We start from the raw sequence: 17,279 nt of genomic DNA, 5'->3' as shown, positions 1-17,279 counted from the left end.
TAGTATATTTCACAACTTTAACAAAAAAAATTATTTAAAAATAAAAAATAATAAAATCAGGCATATTGTTATATAAAATTTGTTTTTCCATTATAAATAAATTACTATAATACATTATAACTGTATATGCCTTAAATAAAGAAGCTACATGAACAACAGAACAAATTTCTGAACCTAAAGTAACATATACTCCTGTTATTTAAAAATTAAATATGTGTGTGCATATTATAATCTAGGTTATACATATGAAGGAGAACATGCTTTTTTTTTAATATTGGGTGTTATATTTTAATATTATACAATCTAACCCAATCCAGTAGGTTTGCAATTTTATTTTTATTTGAAGCTAAATAGAATATCATTTTCTATATTTATCATAGCTTAAATATCTATCCATCTATTGATAAATGAGATTAGTTCTTGTTCCTTGCTATAGTGAAATAGCAGCTATAAACCTAGTAGTGCACTTATCTCTGGTAGGATATGGATTTCTTTTTGTAAATTCCAAGGTGTGAATGTCTAAGTCAGTCTCCATATTAGTGCTATAAATAATGTACACAATGATTATATTTATATGCATCACAATAACAATGGGCATGAATTTATTTTCTCCACATGCTATTATTTCGTGTCAAACTTCTTAGTCATAGCCATTGTGACTGAGGTGAAGTGGATCTCAAAGGGCTTTGAGTTTCCATTTCCTGGATCACTAGATATATTGAACATCTTTTAAAGTAGTTACTGGCTATTTGCATTTCTCTTTTTAAAAATTGACCTATTGTTTATTGGCAGTTCTATTTCTGTGGTATTTAATTTCTGTTCTTTGTAAATTCTGGCCATTAGTACAGCCAGGAGAGCTTTTCCACCAGTTTGTAGGTTGTTTATGTTAGCTTCTGATAATTCCATTTGTTGTGCATAACTTTTAAATTTTGTATAAAAAAGGGTATTACTAGCCTATGAGAAGATTGGAATGTGAACACATAAGTCACAATAAAAGAACGTAAATCTAATTGGTATACTCATTTTAACTCTGTTGTGTATTGTTGGTTTGTCATAGGTAGGGTGCATTGAATATAATCGATAGGAATATTGAAAAGAGCTGGGCAGTGGTGACGCATGCCTTTAAGCCCAGCACTCAGGAAGCAGAGGCAGGCGGATCGCTATGAGTTCGAGGCTGGCCTGGTCTACAAAGTTAGTCAAGGACAGCCAAGGCTACACAGAGAAACCCTGTGCAGCTAAATAAATAAACAAATAAATAAATATTGAAACATCAAAGTGAAGGCCAATCTTATCAGAATGAATATTCTAACTATATAGAAATTCATTGAGACGTAGATATTTTGAGTATGAGAATTTATTTGTATGACTAACACCTAGATGCATGTTGTTCTTTGTATGTTCTTTACAAGAAAGCAATTTTTATTTTAAAAATTACCTCAAAGTGTTAAAAAATTCATGACATCTTTATGCTCAGTGAATATATTTCTTCTAGTTTAAAAATTATTTCATTTATTTTTAAGAGCATACATAATTATATTATTTTCCCTCCTTAAATATACATATGCATTTTTGAGAGATGTCTATTTAAGTACTTTGTCCATTTTTGAACCTCGTTATATTTTTTATTGTTGTGTAGTTTTTCACATTCCTTATATTGTTGGCTATTAATTACCAGATATCTCAGATACAAATAGTTTAATTTATGTCGTGAATTTACTTTTTACTCTGTTTTTCTTTGATTATTAGAATATTATAATTATGATTTTTATTTTTAATTAACAAATTTAATAATGTCTCATAAAATAATCTTGATTACTAAAAAGATGTAAAACAATGGCATCAAAGGCATGACTTTTACTTATTTAAAATTGTCAATACTCTGGTATTCAATTCACATTAGAATAATGGTTGGAAGAAAGAACTGCTCTATTTTGCATTAATACTCTGAAAAATTGCATGGTTATAGCTTAGGCAAGTTAAGCACACTCTTTCTGAGTCAAAGATCCTAACCTTATTCTTTTAGAACTTAAATTGGACAACTTGAAATTACAAGTCTTTTTTCTACCTCTAGACTTGCAAATCATCTGTAGAAGTACTTTCACATGAACTGCAGAGCCATTTCTTTTGATTTTAATTTTCTGAGAAAATAATGCTCCGTATTCTCTGGGAAGGAATTTAGGTTCATCACGTGTCTGTACCAAATTGTTAACCTATCTCCTCCATGTAGATATCAGAATGTTTCCTAGCAGCACTGACTCTACTATAATAATTAAGTTACAGTATAAGTTATTATAACTGTGTACTTGAAAAAATTAATCTTTATTTTACTTAATATTTAAGCCTACTTAGTTTTATAATTGCGTGATATTAGTGGTAAAAATAGATATTGTTATTTGAATTCTTCTTATTTAGTATTTCAAGTTATTTCTGTAATTTCATGAAAATTTTAAGTTAGAATTAATAGCATTAACAAATAGTATTATTAAATCTTTGTATAATGTCTTTGATTCAAACAGTAATATTTTTGACAAATAATAATTATAAAAACAAATTAAAGCTAAAGGTGAAATAATGCACAAAATCCAGCATTTGTGATTTGTTATTAGTTAATCTACACTGAGAAAGTTACAGTCACATGACATCATCAGCTCTGTCTATGAAACCTATCAGACTATGTTTGTGGAAATTAAATAGATATAATTTTTTATGTTTGTTTACAAGGAGAAGGAAGAACATTGCTACTAAAATAAGTTTTTATTAGATCTGAAATCCTTCTTTGATAGGCATGGATAACTGCCTTTACCACTAGTTCAAATTTTCAAGTTCCAAAAATTGACATTTTTAAAAAATTTTTCTCAAGTATTAGATACAATAGTATGATAATTTCAGTCAATTAATAACTTCGTTATTTGACACTATTTGACATTATTTGATAATGACCATTTAAGGATTATCTTCCACAAAATCTGAGCACTTCAACTGTGATCTTTTGCAAAATTTAGTTGCTATTGGTATAAATCCTGCATTATTCTTGCACTCAGTTTTTTCTCTTGTGTGTTATTAGCTCTATAAATCTACTTTATTTGACTTTAGTAAGACACATTTTATCTTTTTAAATTAAAGATATTTACAAATAGTTTCAAAGATTTGATCTACTTCAAACATAAGTATTACGTATTATACTGCAAATTTATTTTTAATGAATAAGTATGAACAAAATTTTCTTGGTAAAGTTGAAATATATCTGGCATCTCAATACTAAGAAAACAGAAGTATGAAGACATAGATTAAGGGCCAGACTGTGATTAACAGTGATATACTAATCAAAGTCATTCTTTCTAGCCTGTTGAAAGAATCAGCCATTATCTTCAGTCACTCTTTCCTTCCATAGGATTCCACACTTATTATCATACTTAACCATAGTTGAGTAGTCATAATTGCATTTTAAATTTGAAAATTCAGCCGTCTCTTCTTTTTTTCCAATAAAAATTAATTAATTTTAAACAGTTTATATTGATAGCATGTGTTTCACTATCATTACCGGATATAGTCAAGTAATGCTCACTACACCTTATACTATTTGCATAAATGTGCATATAAGCAGTTAATGCTACCTGAGCATGAGGAACAAATCATTTGGACTAAAAAAATTCTTTTCCACTAACAAGAGGATTGATGTGTTTCTAGACAACATTGAAAATGACTCCTGAAGAGATTACATGGACTGCAATACAACTTATATACAGTAAGAGTAAAAGGAAATAAAATTTGAGTGTAATGGACCAATGTCTTAGACTATTTCAGTCTTAAAATTCTAAGCTAAATTGTATTTAAATACATTGTCATTTTCTTCCTCAAATGCAGTACTCATATTTCCTTTGTATAACAATAAAGAAATTTATTTTGTTTTTTAGTCCAAAAATACTACTTCTCTGACACGTTTTACACTATACTAGTATATCTATTACATATATATGTATGTATGTATGTGTGTGTGTGTGTTTGTTCTGTGTGTGTCTGTGTATTTACGTATATGTTATACAGATATATCAGATTTTATTTTTAATGTTAATTTGACTTCTCAAGAAAATACATACTTTTTACCATAAATTATGCCTTAATCTGGGTGGAGAAAATGTTTAAAGACTCAGTAAATGGGAGATGCTATAAAAACTATAATATTTTATGAACATTTCTGTAAATATTTTATAACTAGAGAGTCATGATTATCTCAAGGAATTTCCTTTACATGATATTTTCCTTTTTTACTTAACATTAGAAATCATGAACAAATTACTATCAAATTTATAATTTTTAATTTTAAGATTGGGGCTGAAACTTTTGTCAATGAGCATCATTGTATGGTTACATGTAATTCTGTAAATGTTCATTTCCTTATATAGTTACATAAGAACAGTTTCATTTTTGTAGTGACAAGTTTGATATGTATTTGGAAATTAATAAATGAGCTATTTGCATTATGATTCGTGTCACAGAAACATTTCAGGCAACTTATAGAAGTAATTTAAGCATTCTAGCTGAATGACAATGAATATTTGGAATATGTTCCTAAAGAATATTATTGCCAGTTTTCAGTAAAAGGAAAAAAGAATTTGAATAGGAATGTTGAGGATTGAAGTCTTTGTCATTGAAACAGGAGAAAAACGATGAGATAATATAACATTTATAATAATATTTATACATAATATATATTATATATATATATATATATATATATAAAATAATGAAAGAAAATCCTGGAGTTTATTCTCAGAATATTATGTAACATCCTTGCAAGTTAAACTGCAGTTTTCTCTTCTTATTCATAAAATCATAGAATTCATGAGACTTTTCAATTTACCTATGAAAAAAGCACCTTGTTGAAATAACAATGGTTACTACCCGATGGATATACAATTAAAACGGATTATTTTTACTATTGGATTATAAGTTTAGATCATCAGTTATTCACAACTTTCACTGCATTTTATGTGCTTGAATTTAAGATAATTTGTACATTCTAGAAATTTTTCTCTATAAAAATGCTACCCTTCAAAATGTTATGAACATATATAAATGCTACTAATGGTTTGATAACTTGGTGTAACATATACTACTATATAGAATCATAGCACAGTGTAATGTTAAACAGAGTAATTTTACAATTGTAAATACTACTAGATAATATAACACTAAGAAAGAATCCTAGTGCAAATAATGTACACTGAGTAATGGTGCATATACTTTAATTTGTTTTCCCACATGGAGTTTACAGAAAAATTCTATGTATCAGTCCAGTTTGAAATCACATTTGAATTGCTCCAATATAAGTCTATTAAAAAGAGCCTATATAATATGTTATATGTACAACATATAATATATATTATTGATGAAAGGGATTCTTATTTTGTCTCTTTTTTTCAAAGCTGAACACCAAAGCCAGGGATAGATGTGAGGACATCCTACTGAGACTCTAAGTAAGAGAAATATAGGAGATGGGGAAATAGAAGGACTCAGAGGGTTCTAGAAACCTATAAGAAGAACATCTTGATGGGTGGTTTGGGGCCCATGGGGTCTGCTCAAACTATTGCACTAACAAAGGTCAATACAAGTAGTAATCATCAAACCCCTACTCTGATCTTGCCAATGGACAGGACATTCTCCATAGTTAAGGGGAGAATGGAGACTGATTCTGACATGAGCTCTGGTGCCCCATATTTGAACACTTCCCCTTGGTAAGGAGGCCTGATGGCACTCAAATAAAGAATAAGCCGGCTACCAAGATGAGACTTGATAGCCTATGACCATATAGTGAGGGAGGAGGTCTCCCTCAGCCTTAGAGCTAAGGGAGGGGAATAGGGTAAAAGCAGAAGGGAGGGAGTAATGGGAGGATACAAGTGATGGGATAACAATTGAGTTGTGATCTGAATAAATTAATAAAATTAAAATTAAAATATTAAAAAATAAAATAAAAATCTAAGCTTTGAATATGATAGTAGGAGCAAAAGTAGTACTCTACCTCAATTTATGAATCAAGAAAATTCTTAGTTCTTAGAGTCTTCAGTCTGCTAAATACATGAGCTCCAGGATGAAACAAAGATACTGTTCCAAACCACAAAGTGGAGAATTGCAGAAGGTTCCTGATATCTAGCTTTGGGTGCTATATATGCTTGCTCCTCTCTTTCTCTCCAGCACACACACACACACACACACACACACACACACACACACACACACACACACACACACGAGAGAGAGAGAGAGAGAGAGAGAGAGAGAGAGAGAGAGAGAGAGATATGCATACCTTTAGGCACACCTGCCTTATTCACAAAATATTCAGCTGCACAAGTCAAAAGATTATTTCTGATAAGTGTATATATACAAAAATAGTTTTCCCTTCAGAGATCAAAAATGCCCCCAAAACCAAGAGCACTGAATGTCAAGGAGATTACGCATTAAGGATAATTTCAGGAAATTCATCTTATAATTAGTGAACGCCCAGCATGGACATTGTTTTACAGATACTCTAATGTTGGATCTCACTTCTAAAAGCAAAAAAAGAAAAAGAAAGAAGGAAGGAAAAGAAGAAAGGAAGGAATTGAGGGAGGGAGAGAGGGTGGGGAAAGGGAAAGAAGGAAGAAAAAATCAGAATGATCAAACATGATTGAAAAAAATACAATTTTTCAAACTGTTAACAAGCCTGAGTTCAAGTTCTTTTTTGAATTTTTTCAAAACACTGTTTTTATTCATAAATTTATATAAGATGAGGAATTGGTATTTTACCTATTTTTTGTAAAATAGATTTTTTAAAATTACAAAATATTTTAAGATAATATTTTATCAATTTATATCTTGTTTCCAAAAGTATACCATTTTGTATTTCTTTCAAAATGTTTTTTGTTGGGTGTAAACTCTTATACTGACAAGTATAGATTATCCAACATTTGATAGTTCAGCCGAAAATAATTATATAACTCACATTAGAATTTTCTCAGTCACTGTGGGCTTTTGCTCCTAAGATTGATGAGGTGTGACACCTTGTTTGAGATACCCTCCTAATTTGACAAACAGCAGAAGTGGTCCTTCCATTGAGGGGAGGAGAGAATGGCAGAGACCCATACAGCATTTACCAACTGCAGCCAATTCAGGCACTTGCTTTCCAAGCCAATTAAAACACTCTTTAGGAGATTTTACACTTCAGTCGAAGACATAACTTTTTTCTTCAATTAAAGTGTCCCAAAGCTGCGTTCGTACATATTGCAAATGTAACAATTAGAAAGGGATTAAACTTCTGTCCCCCAGATATTTTAGAGAAGCTACTTTTCTAAGATAAAATTTGCTACTCTTCCAAGTTTAAGTACACTAACATTGTAATCACTTCTTATAATTCCCAAAATGTCATTATTGCATTCTTTTTAACTATTGAATTCTCTCTGGCAGAGCTAGGGCAATAAAACCCATCATATTCTAATTTCCAGACAGCTTGATAGAACCAATGTTCTCACTATAGATAAAGTGTAATGAAGCACTTTCTTTCCCATAGGAAAGCCTTTGACTCATATGCTTTGATGCCAAGTAGCCTTCACATCTGCTGCTTCTCCATTGACAGCTTTAACTTGGCATGCTAAACTGGAATCTGATGAAGCAGCTTTACTCAAAGGCACCATTTTATTTTTTGAAATGGGAACATAGTAAATCCCTGTAATAAACATAAGATCAGCCTCACATACAATAAATTGTGTGTTAGAGAAGAGAAAGAGGGAGACATTCTCCTTAGGTAAAAATAACTCATTTTTATGGAAATACAACAAAAAGCATATAATGAATTAGTTTTAATGATATTTCAAGGAAAATTAATTTAAATCAAAACCATATTAAACATTAGTAACTAAGACTGCAACATTGATTTTAAAATATCGACTTTCTTTTATTAAGACATTGGCTCTTAACTTAATGTTAGCTTTAATGTGTTGCCTATAACCAATAATTCTGTGCAATTAACAAAGCATAAATGAATTTGGAGGGTCAGAGAAACCATATGACTATAAAAATCTTCAATTAAGTATTTCTCATTTAAAGTGAAATATTTCAGTTACAGTACGGATTAATAAGCTCACAGCATTGCTCAGATGGGCCAGTGCTCATAGGTTTATTTAAGTATGTAGAAATAAAAAGAACATTTATAGAAGTTTAAAATATTTAGTTATTTATGAATTCATACATTTCAAGAAATTGTCAGGAGTAGTTTGTGCTTGGGAGCCTGAATGAATACATTAGGTTTTCAACAGAAGTTGGAAATGCATTTAATGTCTGACACATAATTTTCTCAAATCTGAAAAGAAATACTTATCATTCTCAACTAAGAAAAAAGAGGCATAAGTTAGGACTTTGTGGTAATGTACTCTCATCATTTAAATTTGTCTTACTCTTCCTACAGCAGAGAAAGGAGTCAAAACAGTGCTTTGAATTACAGAGCAGTGCAATAATCACAGAGAGAACACTGCACATGTCTACCTCTAAAATCCTTCCTTCAAAATATAACTTATGATAAACCCACATATTAATTAATGGCACATTTTTAATTTCGATAATTATATTTTCTATGATTTAAAAAAATTATTCTTTGGTAACTCCATAACTGTGTAGACTTTATGTAGCTCATGCTCATCTTTCAGTCCCTTCCTCCTAATCCTTATAGACCTCATGGACCCTAACACAGTCATGCAATATTACTCATGTGATAAATTTTGTGTTTTGCCTTGTGTAGTGGTAAGAAAAAAAGGAATTCATTATTCAGCTTTAAATGGCTATTAATGACTAACCATGAACAGAAACAAAGAATTCCCCAAGCTAAAACCTGTAAATTAATAAGGCTACTCTCATGTAACTCAGCATCATTTGCTAATAGAAATCAGCTATGTACTTACTAAAATACTATAAGCATAAAGTTATTACATAATTCAAATGCTAATTCCTGTACCCTACATACCTAGTGGCAGTCATTGTTCTAAGAATCTCCTGTCTCAATGTTGTAGAAAAACTGCTCCCAAATTGTACCCTTGGATGCCAACTGAGAAACAGTTTTATAAAAATAACTGTAACATTTTGGCGTACCAAGTGGGTCTGAACTTACATAGCACATAAAACTACAGAGCCTTTTCTTACTTCTCTTCATTAAGAGAGCAACAGCAGTTTCTAAGGCAGGAGCTCATAGCCTCCTGTTAGACCCCTGAAGGAGAAGAAAGGCGGCCTGCCAGCTGCAGAAAAACAAAACTGATACTAAGCCCAGAGAGGCAAAGCAAAAGCAGTTCTTTTAGGAAGCCCTTGCTAAGAAAATAATGTGGCTCTTTAAAACAAGCAAGCTTCTCTAAGCCAGTCTTTCCTAGCCAAAGCAGAAAGCTTTGGGGCTCTTGCTGGCTTAACTTTTCAGGCCAGAGGAACAAACCCTTAAGGACCAATAACTACCCAGAACGGAGCAAGGGTCAGGATTCCTCGAGGGAGGCAGACAAACAGCCTCTCTCTGGGAGTAGAAGCCAAAGACAGATTGAGCAGCCTCAAGCATCTTGAAGAGAAATTGGATCTAAGAAAGTAAAGTGTTTAGGGAGAGGTTATGAGATGAAAGAAGAAGATTTTTTTTTTATGTTGAAAAACATGAAAGACAAACTGATACCGAACATCTGTATTTCATTAGAGTTTACTTCCCTTAACATACAAATAATTTTTTTCAATGACCATTGCCAGTTTCTATATCCTTTGTGGGAGAGATCAGAATAATAGATATTCAAAGAAAGAAGAGACTGAGAAATTAGATGCTAAATTAAAGGCCGTAGAACAGAGGTTGGAGGAATCTTTAAATCAAAATAAAGAACCTTCAGAGAAATTCAATACCGAACCTCCAATACCAACAAAAAGGGTTCTTTGAAATGAGGAAATCCTATAAAAGGTTAAAAAATGCAGAATGCATCCCATTGAGATGCTGGATAAAAAGTCTTCAGCTATAGGCCAACATGGTCAGACTGGATATACTATGTGTATTGTCAAGGTTCACCTACTGGATAAGGTCTATATGCTAAAGTAAAAATTCAGATCCTGTTTCTTGCTGCCTTGGAACAAGGTCATACAGTGGCTTGTGTGCTCCATTGCTGCATAGTTTGGAGAATTAAAAAATATATACCATGCCATAGCTTCATATTCAGAATTCCAATGTGCTTTTGTCTTAAATTCTGGAAAGCATGATTTTAATGTTATACATTTGTTACAGATAGTGAGGATCTTGGAGATGCCTTTGAAAATTGGGGCTGATGGTGCGTCATCATGTATATCCATTGGAACATAATGATTTTTTTAGGCATTGTGACTTGCACATAATACATACCATAGAAATAAATTATAATCCTATAGGTCAAACAATTATGAAAAGACTTAACAATAGTTTTTGAAAGGCAGTAAGAAAACAGAAAGGAAATAAATATCTCCCTAATATATATTAAATAATGATTTATTAATTTAAGAATTTTTTAGTAAGACTAGTAGCATACCTGCTAAAATACCCTGGATTTTAGAAAGGACTGCTAAATTACATCAGTATGTGAAGGTCCTAATCCCAAAATGGAAGACAAGGAAAGTGTTGTGTTGGGGAAAAGAGACAAGAGTATTTATGTCTCAGTAGATAACCAAAAGTTATATATTCAATGCAAACTGGTATAAATCAGATTTGACAGGGTGAGACCTCCTGAAGGTCTTAGCAAAAGACAGAAAGAAAGAAATCAGGAAGACTAAACAGGCTAGGTGACATGATTTGCTGTTCCTTCCACATGGGAACATCTCTGAGACTGACTGAGACATGAGTCAGGACTTCCACTATGCATGACCAATAGATCTTTGCCTATGAAATCCTAAGTGTTGATCATGCCATTATTTTAAATGGCATAGATAGAAATTTGTTTTACAAACAACCATCTTTAACTGAACCATGCTCAATGCCCTCCCATACATTTATTAATACATAAATGTATAAATCATTGAAAGTTAACATTTTGCAGAGCAAGAGGGACCAGACACCAAAAATGATAAGACAAGTAGCCCAGGTGATCCAACCTCAACAACTGTTTCCTAGAAAATTGGTGTCTAGGATAATTTCACAATGGCTAAGTTGAATCCCTGAAACTTACAAGATGAAAACAGAGAACTAATCCCACTGAGTCATTTATCAGACCTCCTCTATATTCATGGCAGGACATTTGAACAGTAGACATTTATATAAAAACAACACATATACAAAAATGAATGAATGTTGTAATAAAAGATATTTAAAAATAAGATAAAATGGCTGGGCGTGTAGCACTATGAATGGGGCACATGGGTGTATTGCAGCAGTGGTGATATAGAACTAGAGTTGAGATTAGTCAAAATATCTTAATGGATGATGGTTATGACAGGATACCTTTGTTACTACTGTTATTGTGATGCTATACGCCTTTAATTGTTTAATAATTGCGGTCTATACTCCAGTTTTCCCCCTTTTTTAATAATCATGATTATAAGTTCTTCTTATCTCTGAAAAATTATAAACATGGGGTTATAATGTAGTTTAAGTTTTTCTAAAGAGGAAGAAAAAGGAGGAGGTATGGAGAAAAGGAGAGGAAAAGAGGGAGAGAGAAAGACAGAGGAGGAGGGAGGAGGAGAAAAGGAAAATTACTCGTGGTAGATATCAAAAGTTATAATGTTTTGCTCCAGAAAAGTTACTCAACCACTTTGAACTTTAAGTTCTCTATGCACACTTTCAAATAAATTGACTTGAATTGAAGAAAGGCTATAGGATACTAGACATTTGGAAGAAAAAAATATATATATAATAGCACTAAGCTAATTTTTCAAATGCATCTAACTAAATAATCTATCACAAGGTTTTAATCAGTGTGTGCATTTATTTCATGTGCTCTTGAATAACTGTACAGAATTGCTAAATTAGGTACAGGCATCATTAGAGGAGGATAATAATTATGGAAGACTATGAAAACATAGGAAATATTTTTATATCATCTCTGCTGTGTGTGTGTGTGTCCATCCATGGGAATAAATAAGGCAGAGCATTAGACCATGTGTCTTTCTCGATTACTTTCTGTTTTATTTCCTTGAGGAGGGGCTCTAACAAAACTGGAGCTCAACACTTTCTGTATGCAACCTGGCCAACTAGGTCTTGGGTTCCGCCTGTCTTTTCATAAGCACTGCAGCTATGCTTTGCAATTAATGAGAGTGCTGACAGTTTAAACTCATGTTCTCCAGCTTGAAGACAGCGCTTTTAACCATTGAACCAGTCCCCGGGCCCTGTGATAATATTTTAAAAGAATGTCTCAAAGTAAATTGGCAGATAGAAAATGTACCAATAGTGCTCTTGATAGCAAACGAAATATCAAAATTAATGAAGTTTGTCTTATATCTGGTAACTGTAGCCAATGCAATTATAAAGTATTTCTCAACATGGACACTGACTTTTAAAACTAAAAATTAAGTTAACCATACTGATTTAAGACAATAAAAAAGAATCAAACAAAATAATACACCCCCTCATACAAGGAATATCTATTCTGAAGAAGTAGTATCTATATTCAAGAGAGAAGGATAAGAATATAAAGCCATACTCAGGACCATTCTAAATCATGAATTTTTAATTTTCCTTGTAATTTAGTAATGCTTATTTGTTGTATCTCTCAGAGTTCTATGAAGAGTTCACTATGACATGTTTTTACTCAATAAAGTTTTATATAATAGTTAAATTTACATAGTGAAAAATTACCTGTTTGCCATTCCAACCATGCTATGGAAAATTCTGGTAATAGAAATATAGCTAGTAGGTAGTAGAGTCAGGAATTGAACTCAGTCTATCTGATGCTATGATACAGGTTTTTGCTTTAAAAATATATGATCACAGCCCATCTGGACTCATCAGAAAAGTCCGATTCCAGTTTCTCTGAGTGCCAGCAGGTCTCCCTACCAAGGGGAAATGGTAGGTGTAGGGGAGGTGAATATGGTGAAAGATGGAGGGGTAACAGGAAGATACAAGTGAGGGAATAACAATCCTGATGCAATCTGAATATATATAAAACCTCATGTCTCACATAAAGATTTTTCCCCTCATTTCAACATTAAGAAACAGCATGTGACTCATTCAGAAACATAAGGTAATTGTTAGCTCAGTAATTATCCCTGTACGGATATTATTGTAACCAGTGTACATTACAGAAGTTTTCAGATTTAAAGGAAGTCTTTATTGTTGGAAACAGAAAGTTGCTTTATTTCAATTTTTCCACATATCAAAGGCACCCTTCTGTGAAAGTCAGAAAAACAAAAGATGAAAATGTAGGAAGCAAAGTCAGTGGCAAGGAAAAGTGAAGGAAGACACACATGCCACTGTAGAGAAGAAAAGAGGTAAGGAACCACAAAAGATTAAACACATAGGCAAGAAAAGGAGTAAGTTTAAACCCAAAAGAACAATATGTAGAGACAAAAAGAATTATGTGTTGAAGTTTTGAATTTTCAACATAAGCATTTCAGATAATAAATTAGGCCTTTAAAACAAGATATGTAAGGGCTTTATAAAATAAAAATGAAGTTAAAAACCCAAAATCCTTAAAGCACCTAAGTAAATCATTTCTGATGTCAAATCATTATGTTGGATACTTGATCTATGTAATCAAACAAACTCAGCTCCAGAATCTCTTTGTGTACAGGAGCAATTAAGATGAACTATGTTGGCATTTCTCTCTAAGTATCTCATGTCAACAAAGTACATTAAGTTATTCCAACAACTGATGTTTGAAAGAAAATACCTAAAATTTAAAAATTATTTTTTATAAAAATCTTTAGTAATTCATATAAGTAGGAAAAATGGTAAATTATTATATATGTAGCCAAAAAGTGCCATATTGGATTAAATGTTTAAGTGATATATGATTAATAAGCCTGAATAATTAATAATTATTTTAATTAAACATAAAATAAAATATTTTAACTAGCCATAAGATCAATACATCCTTTAAATAATTTAAAGTCTAAAAATAATATATAGAAAATAAATAAAATGTAATTAGTATGTGAAAATTCAATTTTCTTTCGAATTCTATGATTCAAGGCCAGGACAGTTTTATAAGAATTTTTACAAAAATGCCTAGTTATCATGTAATAATGATGTCAGTGTGAGTTTGTAATCAAATCTCCATAATCTTGGGAGCAATAACTAGACTATTGTTTCCGTAGTGTTCCAAACCATGAATAAACTATCTCTAGCATTAGCTAGGCTCTTGAAGCATGTTTGATGAAATAATCTAATAGTGTGACAAATTTTAAATAAAATTGTAATTTACATTTATATTCAGTTGCATTTGAATGAACAATGAAGGCATTTGCCAGTACTTTTAAAAATTCACAATTTATTAAGTAAGTACTTGATAAACTACAAAATCTAGTGCCTTTATGGCACTAGATACCTAAGTGGAAATTCACTATTTGTTGCATTATTTTCCAGTGAAATGAATAGCAATTGAAAGATGAGGAGAAAAGAAATGGGACTACAAGGCACTTTGTGTTTTGAAGAGCACACAATTACACCATCCACAGAAATGTTGCATAGGCTATTCCTCTACAGACTGGATAAATATGCAGATAATAAGAACTGACTCTTCCCTCATTTATTGTAATCTGCCTCATTTCAACTGAACCAAATACATGGATGGGAAACATTCTTATTTGCAAATATTCCATTTTTAATATGTATGGGATTAGAATCTGTTGTTATTTAATTTTCAATAATGATATCACCATCTCTCTGAAAGATAAAAATCTTATTAAATGTTACTTGTTCTTTACTTGAAATAAGGAGATACACTGAATATATCTATCTATATATATATATAGTCTCATGTATATATATATATATACTTTCCATTTTTATTTTTCTTAAATATGCAATAAACATCAGAGCATTTGTAATTCTGCTTCAAGTATTAATAAAATTAGACATTTTGGCAAATTTATTTGTACAACTATCTGTGCTTTAAGTTACATGCTACTATTTATATGGACTAAATAGCAGTATAACTACATCCTTACATATATAAATAGAAAGGACTGTTTGTGCTTTCGTGGTTGGGTTTTAGTAGCAAGTAACTTACCTTGAAAAATGTCATGGTTGCACCGTCCTCTACTGCTCCATACTCTATCTTGGTTTGCTTAGCTAAATCGTCAGCAGAGTCAATAGGAGATTCCATGCGTTCCACAGTCAGAAAGGCGGCTAGGTTAGCAGTATACGAAGAAATGATGATAAGTGTGAAAAACCACCAAATGCCTCCCACTATCCTGGTGGACAGCGCTTTGGGCATGAGCTCAGAACCTAACAGAGAGTTGGGGAAAGGTGAAACGAATACAGACAATTTGATCAGCAGTCAGACATGTTTGGTCACAGTGGAAGAATGGGATCACTGTGTAATAAAAGTTTAAGTCAAACATTGACACACTGCCTCAGTAACAAGCAACAATCTTTGGGAGTACAGACTCTAATTTTAGTACTCTGCTACTTAAGGGAACATGGTATCAAGTATAGTGACAGGAGACTAGTCTTACCTGAGATGGTGCCATGTAACAATTAAAATATCAATGTATAAAAAGTCTTAGAAGCTTTATAGTAGAAGAAAGAAATAAAAATCTCTCTGGCTTATAAACCACATGCATATTTGTTCCAATTTTAATTATTTAAGTGGTTTTCAGAAGGTGTTATTCAGATCCATTTTCTTAATATGTTTATGAAAGGTTCTTTTTAATGAATTCAAGTATGTCTGCTTCATAATTATACTCGAGCTTAGAAAAATGACAATGGAAAAATATTTCACCATTTAAAAAGCAATATTGTATGGTGATAAAATATTTCATTTAGCCACATTCCTTACAATGATGTAAGGTGCTAGCCTGTGTTCACTGTAAAAAAAAAATGTAACAAATTATTTACTTGTGTCTAATCAAATGTTTCTCATTATGAAGGTTAGCCTCCAGGAAGGTAATTAAATGAGTAAAAGGAAACAAATTTATCTTTATATATATATATATATATATATATATATATATATATATATATATATATATATGTGTGTGTAGTACTACATAAATGTATCATAATTAAGTGCCTGGAGTTGCCTGCCCATGATATGAATAAGAGAATGGGATCTGAGAAAACATTTTAGTTGTTATTATTATTAATTTTATGATATTTAGTTTATAAAAGATAATGTTAAAATATAAAATTTTATCTTATTTAAATTTTAATTATAATTTTATATCAGAACATAGTATTCTTGTTTAAAGTATATACTATAGTCATTAATATAGTCAATATATATAACATATTATGATCCACTTTTAATCATTTTGAATATATAATCAGAAAAATATGACCATGACGTAGTGAATATTTTATTGGGCTTGAGTAAAATGTAATGAAGCAAAGATGAACTCCTTTTGATGATGTGTTTTAATCTTCTCTTTAATGTAATCACCTGTGCAGCAAGGGAGTTCCTCTTCAGAGGTAAGGAAAAGAAAAATTATTCATGCTAACACTGAAAATATGGGCTATAATGACCATCCTATATAAAATGGCCCATCTTACACTTCAGTTCATCTTACCCCAGCAATTTCAAAGATACAAAATCTTAAAAGCAGACAGACTTGGACATGACAGCCAACTCCAGCTCCAGACTCTTGTCTACCACTCTGTAAGGGAAGCAAAGCAAAGCAAAACAAAACAAAACAAAACAAAACAAAACAAAACAGAAAGGTACCTTTCTGGTGTTGTTGCTCCTAGTCCCTGCCAGACACACACTCGGACACTAAAACACTAACACATCTAAGACAATCAGCAGCTTTGGCTGCATATTTTACTGTTTTTTTTTTTAAATAAAACACCAATAAGTCAAAAGAGACTAGGAAATAAAAGCATAGTGGATGGAGACATTTGACAAAGCTGTCCCAATTACCACAAGTTCGTATCTTACCCACAGACTGAAATTCAGCAGACACCTCCTAGGCTTGTCAATCAGAGCCTGGTTAGGGGCTGACTGTCATGTACTCAAGGCAACGTCATGTCCAGCACTATATCCCACTAATTCCTGGGGATCTGGGCATCAGCCGGATAGGATGGGTTCCTCTTTCATGTATCCACCAACCGTGAGGTGAGGACATGTCCAAGCAAATGCATGTCGGAATTTCCCATTGCTTTGATTACTTATCTTTAT

The 17,279-nt window shown here is 31.9% G+C and overlaps 1 protein-coding gene across 1 annotated transcript in view; it reads right to left on the bottom strand.

Moving 5' to 3' along the window:
• Positions 1 to 17,279, bottom strand: part of Grik2 (glutamate ionotropic receptor kainate type subunit 2) — a 664,108-nt gene that overhangs the window by 105,920 nt on the left and 540,909 nt on the right. The window contains exon 13 of the mRNA XM_051164424.1: positions 15,171 to 15,388. Within this exon, the coding sequence (XP_051020381.1) occupies positions 15,171 to 15,388 (218 nt within the window). The remainder of the gene's footprint in view (positions 1 to 15,170; positions 15,389 to 17,279) is intronic.

Source organism: Acomys russatus, chromosome 21 (genome assembly GCF_903995435.1).
Source record: "Acomys russatus chromosome 21, mAcoRus1.1, whole genome shotgun sequence".
Lineage (NCBI taxonomy): Eukaryota > Metazoa > Chordata > Mammalia > Rodentia > Muridae > Acomys > Acomys russatus.
This window is presented reverse-complemented; position numbering and strand designations above follow the sequence as displayed.